Source organism: Lithobates pipiens, unplaced genomic scaffold, assembly GCF_037356315.1.
Source record: "Lithobates pipiens isolate NorthernLeopardFrog02 unplaced genomic scaffold, aLitPip1_a1.2 Scaffold_18, whole genome shotgun sequence".
NCBI lineage: Eukaryota > Metazoa > Chordata > Amphibia > Anura > Ranidae > Lithobates > Lithobates pipiens.
Genome location: NW_027507758.1, coordinates 105,416,438 through 105,429,360, shown reverse-complemented (window position 1 = coordinate 105,429,360; position 12,923 = coordinate 105,416,438). Strand labels below are relative to the sequence as shown.

The following is a 12,923-nucleotide window of genomic DNA, read 5'->3' as shown; positions in this document are numbered from 1 at the left end:
GCAGCGCTAGGTTAGTGCCAGTACCGCTAACACCCCCGCGCAAAGCATACACCTCCCGTAGTGGTATAGAATCTGAACAGATCAATATCTGATCTGATCAGATCTATACTAGCGTCCCCAGCAGTTTAGGGTTCCAAAAAACGCATTGTTAGCAGGATCAGCCCAGATACCTGCTAGCACCTGCGTTTTGCCCCTCCGCCCAGCCCACCCAAGTGCAGTATCGATCGATCACTGTCACTTACAAAACACTAAACACATAACTACAGCGATCGCAGAGTCAGGCCTGATCCCTGCGATAGCTAACAGTTTTTTTTGGTAGCGTTTTATATTTAAATCCTGAAGGCGGTGCTTGGTTTTCGGGGTCCCGTACGTGGCTAGGCTCCCAAAAAGTCCCCCACATGTGGTATCCCCGTACTCGGGAGAAGCAGCAGAATTTATTTTGGGGTGTAATTTCACTTATGCCCATAGCATGTGTGAGCAATATATCATTTAGTGACAACTTTGTGCAAAAAAATTTTAATATTCCTGCAACTTGTGGCAAAATATAAAATATTTCATGGACTCAACATGCCTCTCAGTAAATAGCTTGGGGTGTCTACTTTCCAAACTGGGGTCATTAGGGGGGGGGGGGGTGTTGTGCTTTTTTGGCATTTTATGGCCTTCGAAACTGTGATAGGTAGTGAGGATTGAAATCAAAAATTTGCACCCTTAGAAATCCCGAAGGCAGTGATTGGTTTTCGGGGTCCCGTACGCGGCTAGACTCCCAAAAAGTCCCACATATGTGGTATCCCCGTACTCAGGAGAAGCAGCAGAATATATTTTGGGGTGCAGTTCCACATATAACTATGGCATGTGTGAGCAATATATCATTTAGTGACAACTCTTTGTAAACTTTTTTTTTTGTGTCATTATTCAATCACTTGGGACAAAAAAAAAATACTCAATGGGCTCAACATGCCCCTCAGCAGTTTCCTTGGGGTGTCTGCTTTCCAAAATGGGGTCATTTGGGGGGGTTGTACTGCCCTGCCATTTTAGCACCTCAAGAATTGAGATAGGCAGTCATAAATTAAAAGCTGTGTAAATTACAGAAAATGTACTCTAGTTTGTAGACGCTATAACTTTTGCGCAAACCAATAAATATACGCTTATTGAATTTTTTTTTTACTAAAGACATGTGGCTGAATACATTTTGGCCTAAACGTATGACTAAAATTTAGTTCATTCAATTTTTCTTATAACAAAAAGTAGAAAATATCTTTTTTTTTCTCTCAAAATTTTCGGTCTTTTTCCATTTATATCGCAAAAAAATCGCAGAGGCAATCAAATACCATCAAAAGAAAGCTCTATTTGTGGGAAGAAAAGGACGCAAATTTCGTTTGGGTACAACATTGCATGACCGCGCAATTACCAGTTAAAGCAGCGCAGTGCAAAATTGTAAAAAGACCTCTGGCCCTTAGCCTGACAATTGGTCCGGGGCTGAAGTGGTTAAGGAATAAAAAAAAGCAAACGCACATAAACACGCCTAAACTCTAAATTCATTTTAGTGGTCAAAATAAATTAACATTCTGGCCAATGGAATAAACTTCCAAACACCAAATGCTGCTAAGCTCACCTAAACTGGCTTGAAAAATGCAGCTTAGGTGAGTTTTTAACACAGATTTTCTCCTGTCAGAGGAAAAGTGTTTACAACAAACCAGTGTATTTATAGCAAAGGGATGCAGATCCTGACAATTTCCTTACAAGCGCCTTGCATGTGTGGCAGCTGATTGACAATCGTTCGCAGTGCACTGAATGGAAATGTTGTGCCTAAACTAAAAAATGCAAGATGCACTTTGCCCAAAACTGAAAATGACATTTTTTTTAACCACCAGCCGACCAGCCGCCGTTATACGGTGGCAGGTTGGCTCTCCTTGGCAAATCAGCGTAGCTGTATGGCGGCCCTTTAAATAGCCTTTGCACCCGCCGTGTGACGTAGGAGCCAATGAGCGTGGCCAACAGCCAGGATGTCCACCGGGCACCCGCGATCGCTCCTGAGAGAGACTGGACAGGTGAATTTGTAAACAGACATATGCCCATTCTGTCAGGGAGAGAGAGATCTGCTGTTCCTAATGATTAGGATCAGCGATGTTTCTCTACTCCCTGTCAGTGCAATGCCCCCACAGTTAGAAATACCTCCCTAGGATAACAGTTAACCCCTTGATTGCCCCCAAGTGTTAACCCCTTCCCTACCAGTGACATTTATACAGTAATCGGAGGCTATTTTTAACTGATCGCTGTATAAATGTCACTGATCCCAAAAAAGTGTTCAAAGTGTTTGCCGAAATGTCACAGTCCCGCTAAAAATCACAGATCGCCACCATTAGTAGTAAAAAAATAATAATAAAAATGCCATAAATATATCCCCTATTTTGTAGACGCTATAACTTTTGTGCAAACCGATCAATATACACTTATTGCATTATTGTTTTTATTTTTTTTAACAAAAATATGTAGAAGAATACATACTGGCCTAAACAGATGAAAAAATGTAGTTGTTTTTATGTATTATAGCAAAAAGTAAAAAAAAATTTTGTTCATAGCGCAAACAATAAAAACTGCAGGGGTGATCATATACCACCAAAAGAAAGCTCCATTTGTGGGAAAGAAAGGACATCAGTTTTGTTTGGGTACAACGTTGCAAGACCGCGTAATTGTCCGTAAGCGGCACAATACTGTATCGCAAAAATGGCCTGGTCTGTTTTGTATACCCACTTTTTTAAAACATTTTTATTTTTACTTGCAGGTAAGTCTATAATAAGTTTTATCTGTAGGTAAAATGAATATCTCCTAAACCAGTACTGTTTAGGAGATATTTACTTTGCATGCAGCCTCTGACGTCAGCGGTGCATGCAATGTGAATGCCCGGTATGAAAGTCTGGCATACGCTGCCGGACCTTGCTGGGAAGAAGACTCCCGTGCGGGAGTGACATCATCATGGCTTCGGCCACTCACAGCGCCGAACCCGGGAGACACGCCGAGGGCAAAATCTCAGCTCCCTCGGCGTGGACCGGCCTGTGATACGGGGAGTTCTAAGGTAAGTATTTCACAATGAGCTAGCTCTTTATGCCTTTGCGTTACAGGGTTTTTTTTTTCTGAGGGTATACAACCGCTTTAAGGGGGCAAATCATTCTAGGGCTGAAGTGGTAAAAAAAAAAAAAATATATATATATATATATATATATATATATATATATATATATATAAAATATATATATTTTTTTTTTCTACATATAATTGTATTATATTCGACTTGAAAAAGTCAGCTGAAGCCCACACACGAGCGGATTGTCCGCTGAAACACGTTTCAGCGGACTAAGTTGGGCAGACAATCCGCCCGTGTGTACGCGGCCTTACTCTTTAACGCTTTGTTAATGTGTTGTAATATCAGCCATTTAATAAGTCATTTAATGCAAGCTATTGAAGCTGTGCTGATGGTCTGAAAGAGCTCCAACGATATTGGTAAATCGTTTTGCTGATCTTCCAGCTAACTGGCTGTTGCTGCAAAAGAGATTTGCCCGTGTGCACCATTATCAGTGGATTCTGCAGATCTTTAACTTAACAGCCAGCCACTGCTGAAAATCTAAGATGATCTAGCTAGGTTTGTATTTATTAAAGCAAATTGGTGCAAAATGAATTTATGTACATATTGATTGCTAATCCATTAGTAAACATGAGATTCATTTGATGATCTTGCTTATCTTTACTAAAAATAGCCACACACAGGCCAGTCTGCCAGACATAATTTGACTCTTCCGGTCTTATTTAATAACGTAGGTGATTGCATTTGTCGTGATTTTCTGCCAAAAAGCCAATTGAGGCAGGAGAAAAAAAACAGCTGATCTAACTCACCAGCAGTAATTATTTGTGTGCATTGTCTATAGAGCTTCTGCATTCACTGACTTTTTCCATGAATATTACAATGTTGTTTGTGTTTTCAATCAGCCTCTGTAAATGTCTTCTGTATATAATTCTATATTTAAAAGGCTATTCAGGCGGTCACAACTTAGGCTCGGTTACATAGATATGTAATAGGTGAGGTCTAAAAAAGACTCAAGTCCATCAAGTCCAACCTATGTGTGTGATTATATGTCAGTATTATATTGTATATCCCTGTGTGTTGCGGTCCTTCAGGTGCTTATCTAATAGTTTCTTGAAACTATCGATGCCCGGGGGGCCACTGAGACCACCTCCTGTGGAAGGAAATTCCACATCCTTGCCGCTCTTAGCCCTTGTACACACAGTCGGAGATTCCGACAGAATGTGTACGATCGGACTGTTTTGTCGGATATTCCGACTGTGTGTGGTCTACATCGGACTGTTTTGTCGGGTATTCCGACTGTGTGTGGTCTACATCGGACTGTATCCGACGGACCAAGTTTTCCAACTTGTTGGTAAAATTTTCCGACAAAATGCTCCGATCGGACAAAGTGCCATGCATGCTCAGATCAAATTCCTACACCAAAGCTATTGGCTACTAGACTGAACGTAGTCCCGTCGTAACGAAATAACGTAATCACATCAGATTTTCCGACAACTTTGTCCGACCGTGTGTATGCAACAGTTTCAGACAAAATCCGACGGACAAAATCTGACGGATTTGTTTGTCGGAATCTCCGACCGTGTGTACAAGGGCTTACAGTAAAGAACCCTCTACGCAGTCTAAGGTTAAACCTCTTTTCTTCTAATTTTAATGAGTGGCCACCAGTCTTGTTAAACTCCCTTCCGCAAAAAAGTTTTATCCCTATTGTGGGGTCACCAGTACGATATTTGTATATTGAAATCATATCCCCTCTCAAGGGTCTCTTCTCCAGAGAGAATAAGTTCAGTGCTCGCAACCTTTCCTCATAACTAATATCCTCCAGACCCTTTTATTAGCTTTGTTGCCCTTTTTTGTACTCGCTCCATTTCCAGTACATCCTTCCTGAGGCCTGGTGCCCAGAACTGGACAGCATACTCCAGGTGTGGCCGGACCAGAGTCCTGTAGAGTTGGCGAATTATCGTTTTATCTCTGAAATTGATCCCCTTTTTAAAGCATGCCAATATTCTTTTGCTTTGTTAGCAGTAGCTTGCATTGCCATTGCTGAGCCTGTCATCTACTAGGACCCCCACGTCCTTTCCCATCCTAGATTCCCCCGAGGTTCTCCCCCCCAGCGTATAGATTGCATTCATATTTTTGCCACCCAATTGCATTATTTTACATTTTTCTATTGAATCTCATCTGCCATGTAGTTGCCCACCCCATTCATTTGTTCAGATCTTTTTGCAAGGTTTCCACATCCTGTGGAGAAGTTATTGCCCTGCTTAGCTTAGTATCGTCTGCAAATACAGAGATTGAACTGTTTACCCCATCCTCCAGGAACCCATCCCTGACCCACACTGATGCAAAATTGGATCTGACTTGTGAGACTCAAAGTTGGATAACTTGCGAAATTCAATGTTTCTCTATGAATGAGGTCTTAACTGATACTACATGAGTCTGTCTGACTTTAGAAAAGGTTCCTGCACTGCTCTGGTCTGACTTTGATACAACTTCAATGCCACAGAGTGTAAAAAGGTCACATCAAATTTGTATTCAAAAGTTGCATCGAAAGTCTCGCGACTTTGCAATCGGGGCTAGTGTGAACTGAGCCTAAGATTAACCATAAAAAGCCCATTCCAATGGCTATGTGCCATGAAAAATGAATTAATACCACACTCCAAAAGAACTGTGTATAGGTTTATTGAACACAAGGTCATAACCACCTACCTGAGCCCCTCCCTCTAATACATTTCACTCACAATATGGTTTAGCCTACGTTCACATTGGGCTGATTTGACATGCCAAATCATAGCTTATTGCCAGCAACAGCACTGTCTGAATCCATGCAATGCCGACTTTGTGGCGCCACACCGATTCCCAAGTAGCAGTAGTTTCTGCATTACTTTCTGTGACTTTGGGGGCGATTTCAATAAACATCTGTACATGACCCTACACAGTGTCTGTCAAATCGGCCCCGAACGCACACTGACATGTGGGTTTGAAATCGCGCAAGTTCACCTGAACTCGCACAGTTTCAAACCCGCCCTTAGTGTGAACAAAGGCTCAGTCATAGAGCGAGGAGGAAACTTAGATGCACACATAACCATTGAAAACGTACAACACTTGCCAGTTAACCCATGCAAACTCATCAACATTAACCCTTCAATGGGTCCATCTTCTGCCATGGAATCTAACATATCTGACTGATATTTATTCACCTGCCTCCCCTTTCTACCCTGCTAGGATTGTAACAACTTTTTTCGAGAAATTTTATTAATGGTTTATTGATTTATTAAAACTATTAAAATAAAAAAAACTTTCTGCATTTTTTGTATCCCTACCATTTATCTATTACCCCTGAAATTGATAAAAATTTGTAAACTGACCACGATACAATCTCTTTAACTCAAGTAAAAAGAAAATGAAAGGAAAATGTGATGCGGATTAGGCCATTTAAAGGGTACCCAGAGGAGAATGTGACAAGCACTTCTTGCCAGTCAAAAACATTTACCAGCTTGTTAGCAAAAAACTCACTGTGGTCTGCCATTTCTGTGACTGAGAAGTGAGAAGAAATGTGATAATTGGATTCTTTGGTCTGCCGGGTGAGTTGTACAAAATACGTTCTACACATGGGGGTTGTAAACACTCTTTTTTTAAAAAATAAAAATAACAAGCATGCTTATACTTAATCATATTGTACAGAGCGGCTTCGATCCTTCCCTTTTTTGGGTACCCCGCCGACGCTCCTTGCCCCTCCTCTTCATCAGGTGACCCCACGGAAAGCTGCTTTCCCTGGGGGCACTGGTGCGGGCTCGCTCCTCTAGTCCATTGACACGGGCAGTGGACTCGGCCCTGTCCCCCGCTCCTGTGTTACTGGATTTGATTGACAGCAGCAGGAGCCAGTGGCTCATGCAAATCGCTGGATAAAATCGGGCTCCGGTAAGAAAAAGGTGGGGTCTGGGGGGTGCTGCAGCACAGAAGGTTTTTCACCTTAATGCATAGAATTAAAGAGGAAGTAAACCCTGATGAGTTTACTTCCTTTCATTCCCTGCAAAGGCAAAGCATAATGGACTACTATGCATCGCATAGTAGTCCATTATGTGTCACTTACCTGACACAGGAGCCAGCGAAGTCACCGCTGTCCCCTGTAGTCCGGCGCATCCATCTTCTCGGTGGGGTCTCGCAGCTCCGCCGCGATGACGTCACTCCTGCGCATGTGCACAGGAGCCGACACGTGCAGCAGCTCCGTCGTTGAAAATGCCGCGCTCAGTGCGCCTGCGCGCCGCTGTCTACGGCACATGCGCCGTAGACAGCGGTGCCTGTCTTCGGGCAAATATCTCCTAAACTGTATAGGTTTAGGAGATATTTCTTGGACCTACAGGTAAGCCTTAATCTAGGCTTACCTGTAGGTCAAAGTGTGTTGTAAGGGTTTACAACCACTTTAATTAAGGTGAAAAACTTTGAGGCTTTACAGCCACTTTAAGCTTAGTTGTCGCTTTATAGATGTGGCCTCTCTATGGGGTGCATTTACTAAAGACAAAAACACTGTGCACTTTGCAACTGTAGTTGCTCCAGGGTTTGGTAAATGAGCAAATGATCTGCTGGCATCCATCATCCAATCTTGTGCAAGCAAAAGTTCACTTTTCTTTTTTATTTTCCATGCACATGATTAGGTAAAGCTTCACTTTTAAAAAAGTACCAAATTTACTAAGCTCTATTTGATTTTAGTAAACAGTTATTCATATAAGGGGTTGTAAAGTATCATTTTTTTTTTTACCTTAATGTTATGAACCTTCTGTGCTTCAGCTGCCCCCCAGACCACCCCCCCCCCTCTTTTTTTTTTTTTTTTTTTTTGTTACCTGAACCCGATCGTTCCAGCAACGAGCACAAGCCCAGCAGCTCCAGACGCTGTCTTAGGTCCTCATTGGATAGATTGATCGCAGCGGGAGCCACTGTCAGTCAAATCCAATGAGCCAGGGAGGGGCCGAGTCCTGCTGTCCGTGTCAATGGATGCAGCAGCAGGACTTGGGAGGTGCCCCCAGGGAAAGTAGCTGTCCGTGGGGGCACCCGATAAAGAGGGCGAGCCAGGAGCACCACCGGGGCACCCCAGAAAAGGAGGCTTGAGGCTGCTCTGTGCAAAACCCTTTCACTGAACAGGCAAGTATGACATGTTTGTTATTTACAAAGAAAAACAATCCTTTTATAATGACTTTTAGCATGGCTATCCATGGATATGTATAATTCCTTTTTTCTTCTGTACTGTAGCATTCATTATTGGAACGTCTTGAGCGAGTCATCCAGGCCTCTTTTCCTCTTCCTTCTGCTGCTGATATAGAAGAAAACATATCACCTCTGGATCTTCTGCTATGCACAGAGCAACAAGAGGAAACCTCAAAATCTCAGTCCACTATCAGGTATGTAGCAAACTTACTCTGGATAGAAAAGGGCAAACATACATCCCAGGGTTCATCAAAGGCACGCTCCATTTGTAGCTTCTTCTGTCTCTGGAGCCTCGTACAGGCAATGAGATTATCGGAACAAATGATGGTTTGGTTTTTTCCATGCTAGGCTCCATATCAAAAATGAAGAGGTTACTAAAGTTATGAAAATTCTCGTACAACAAAATAAAAATTCGGAAGTGAAGTATTGCATTGTATTTGTATTGCAAAACTGCACTAATTAAATGAAAATCATATGAGAATTTTTTTTGTTTGTCCCTTTGGATAATTTTCGGACGAACTGTAGTGATCGGCTCTTGAAAGCTGTGTACTAATGATCAGATTATCGTACAATCGCTTCGAAAGTGGTATTTTTTTTATCTGATTTTCTGATCGTGTGTACTAGGCTTAAGATACACTGGTAGTGAGATTTTCCTGTTGTAGTTTACATCTCTGCTACCTCCTACACAAAATGGTTCAATGCACACTGGCTTAAAAATTGCTGCTTCTACAGGAGTTTTGTGTTCTGCCTGTAGAAGCAGCTCAATGTTATCCTATGTGTCCATTCACATTAGGACGATTACAGGCATATCTTAAGCTCAATGTTTGGGGCAGAACCCCCCCCCCCCTGTTTGCGTTTTTTAACAACTTCAGCCCAGGACCATTATGCTGGCTTACACTTTTTGCAATTCGGCACTGTGCCGCTTTAACTGACAATTGCGCGGTCGTGTGACGTGGCTCCCAAACAAAATTGATGTCCTTTTTTCCCCCACAAATGGAGCTTTCTTTTGGTGGTATTTGATCACCTCTGCATTTTATTTTTTGCGCTATAAACAAAAAAAAGCGTAAATTTTGAAAAAAAGCATTATTTTTTGCTTTTTGCTATAATAAATATCCCCCAAAAATATATAAAAAAAACAAACATTTTTTTTCCCTCAGTTTAGGCCGATATGTATTCTACATATTTTTGGTAAAAAAAATCACAATAAGCGTTTATTGAATGGTTTGCGCAAAAGTTATTGCGTCTACCAAATAGGGGATAGTTTAATGCATTTTTATTAATATTTTTTATTTTATTTTTTACTAGTAATGGCGGCAATCAGTGATTTTTTTTTTTTTTTTATCATGACTGCGACATTGTGACGGACACGTCGGACAATGTTGGGGCGCTTTTGGGACCACATGTATACAGCGATCAGTGCGATTAAAATTGCATTGATTGCTGTGTAAATGGGACTGGCAGTGAAGGGGTTAACACTAGGTGACACTGTAGGGGTTAAGTGTGTCCTAGGGATGTGTTCTAACTGTAGGTGGGATGGGCTAGCTGTGTGACATCACCGATCATAGCTCCTGATCAGTGACAACACTGTCACTAGGCAGAACGGGGAGATGCTTGTTTACATTAGTATCTCCCCGTTCTTCCTCTCCGTGAGATGATCGCGGGTATCCCAGCGGACAACAAGTCCACGGGGCCCACAATCCGACTCATGGAGCTCCCGGACGACGCGCGCACACACCACTGGTGGCGCGCATGCGATGGTATGGTGGCAGATTTGAAGGAACGTAAAGGTACACCCATTTGCCCAGCCGTGCCATTCTGCTGACATACATCGGTGTGCGCCTGTCGGGAACCGGTTAAAGGAGCTTTGTATCAAAAAATTTTTGGAGGGTTTTCCTCTCACTTCATGTTTTTTTTTTTTTTTTTTTCTATTGGACAGGAAATGAAGATAAATCTCCCCAGTGGGACACAGATGGCAAAAAAATAATCCGACAGGTTATAGTTCTCCCTTACTCTATCCAAAATAACAAAAAAGAGTTATGCCTATATTTCTACTCTAAAGAGTCTGTAAAAAAATAAATAAAAGTCAGCAGCTACTGTAGCTGCTGACTTTTAATATAAGGACACTTGCCTGTCCAGGGATCCTAGGATGTTGGCACCCCAAGCTGATTCGGGGGGTGGGAGGGAGGAGGTCCCCTCACCGCCCTGTGAGTTCTCTTGTCTCTGGAGCCCCATGAGAGAGGACCAGGTTGCCAGAAGTGTCACCTCCACCAATAGGTGGTGTCCACATCATGCAGGCAGTAATGGACACCCAAAGAATGACCCCAAGTAACAGAAGAAGAGATAAGAATTGTCACAACAGGTGAGTAAAATAGGCACTTAGGTTTCTTTTTTTTTGTTTCCCATATCAACAGTTAGTTAAATGAGGGGTTGCTAATATCCTGGAGTTGTGTTTTAGGTTGGCTACACATTATACAATTTTCTTGTACAATTTTCTTTTTAGATTTACAAAAAACATAATATGAGGCCAAACCTAAACACTTTCATATTGTATGCAATCAGGGAGGGCCTTGCACTACATAGTTGAACATAAATATAAAGGAAATTGAACAGAAACATTGTATAATGTGTAGCCAGCTTTAAATTAAAGCATCATATAGCTGATTTTGTTTTGTAGTTCTGCTAAATAATACATGGAGGAGATATATAATTGTCATACATGTGTACTGTGTTTAACACCTTCCCGCCAGGCTGGTGGATTTAAGAGCCTAACTGGATGTCATATGACGTTCTTCACGTGCGCCACAGTGATTGGTGGTGAGCTGTGTCCCTTGGACACATCGCATCACCGATCGGGGTAAAGAGCCGATGACGTAGGCTTTTTACCATGTGATCGGCTGTGTCCAATCGCAGCTGATCACATGTAACCAAATGCCAGTTAGCAACATTTCCTTTCCTCAGCATTGACAGTGTGCGAGGAAAGGCAAGCCAATGCCCCACTTTCCAGTTACGGGGGACATTTACACTGATAATCAGTGCAACATATCAGCGCCCATCGGTGCCGCCTCATCGGCGCCCATCGGTGCCGCCTCATCTGCACCCATCGGTGCCGCCTCTTCTGCACCCATCAGTGAAGGAGAAATATTACTTTACAAAATGTTATAACAGAAACCAAGAAATAAAAAAATTTCAAAAATTTTCTAGCTTTTTTGATTATCAAAAAAATCAAAGCCCCACTGGCGATTACCACCAAAAGAAAGCTCTCTCTGTCTCAAAAAATTCTACAAATTTAATTTGGATACAGTGTTACAAAAAGTGTGACAGCATTAAAAGCTAAAAATTGGCCTGGACAGGAAGGGATTGAAAATGTCCGGTATTGAAGTGGTTAAAACTGGACAATTTGTGGGAGCTTGTTAACTTTTTATTTTTTTTTATTTTTTTATTTTTATTTTTTTAAAGGTTATGCACTACAGTGCTGGACTTGTGGGCTGAGCTGCAGGATATCCATGATGCCTTCGGACTGAAGTACCAGTGGGGAGGTTCATATAGCAACAAAAAACTCCTGTGCTCCCTTGGAATCGACACAAGGAACATAGTATGTTATTTCTCTCTGCACTATTGTCTGTTTCTGAAAGCCACAGAGCTGCTGGACAATGGCTCTGTAGGAAAGGGACAAGCTGCTTGAATGAACCTGCTAGCTAGCCGTTCAGGGCAGAGCTCCACTGTTTTTAGCTATAGTTTTGGGTGAATAATCTGTAACCTTTTACCCAATTTTGCCATAGAAAGCAGTTTCTATGCGGCATGCTTTGGCCGGAAAGTGGTTTAGTACTTTCTCATATGTCAGACTGACGCTAAATACACTTTTCCTTTCTGTTTTCATCCCACTGCTTTCTGGAAAAATATATACAGTTAAACATTTAAAGCCATTCTGTTTATATGAATAGGCTCTAGGTGATTTGTAGCTGTGTTGCAAAACAGCAAAGGTGATCTGTGTTTGATTCAAATAAAACTTTTAGGTATCGCACAATCATTAAAAAAGTTATAGCAAAGAAGTAAAATAATAAATTGGTCCTGTTCAAATGTTTGCATAACTTTAAAGAGTTTGTAAAGATTCAGATATTTTTTATTTTTTTTAAAATAAACCTGTCATGCTTGCATGATCTGTGTAATGGTTTTGCACAGAGCAGCCCTGATCCGCCTCTTTTCGGGTGACCCGCCGGCACTCTTGGCCCCTCCCCCCTGCTGAGTGCCATGCGTGCTCGCTCCCGAGCCTCCTCTGTGTGTCTATAAAGCACACCGAGTGCAGCTCGGCCCTGGCCCTGCTCCCTCCTCACTGGCTGTGATTGACAGTGTGAGACTGTGTCTTGGCCAATGAGGAGGGAGAAACCCAGCTGATTTTTTGCTCTTGTGCACTGGATTGGAAATCGGGCTCACGTGAGTATAGGGAGGGGGGAGCAGTACATTGAAGGTGTTTTTACCTTCATGCATAGAATGCATGAAAGTAAGAAAAATTATTTACCCTTTACAATCACTTTAAAGTGATACTAAAGGTTCAGTGTTGTTTTTTTTTTTTTTGTTTTTTTTTAAATAACAAACATGTCATACTCACTTACCTCCACTGTGCAGCTCGTTTTTTGAACAAACTGGC

General features: G+C 42.0%; 1 protein-coding gene across 3 annotated transcripts in view; it reads left to right on the top strand.

Moving 5' to 3' along the window:
- Positions 1-12,923, top strand: part of AFTPH (aftiphilin) — a 107,943-nt gene that overhangs the window by 58,014 nt on the left and 37,006 nt on the right. For all 3 annotated transcript variants that reach the window (XM_077485965.1, XM_077485966.1, XM_077485967.1), the window contains exons 3-4: positions 8,324-8,472; positions 11,735-11,870. In XM_077485965.1, coding sequence (XP_077342091.1) covers positions 8,324-8,472; positions 11,735-11,870 — 285 coding nt within the window. The remainder of the gene's footprint in view (positions 1-8,323; positions 8,473-11,734; positions 11,871-12,923) is intronic.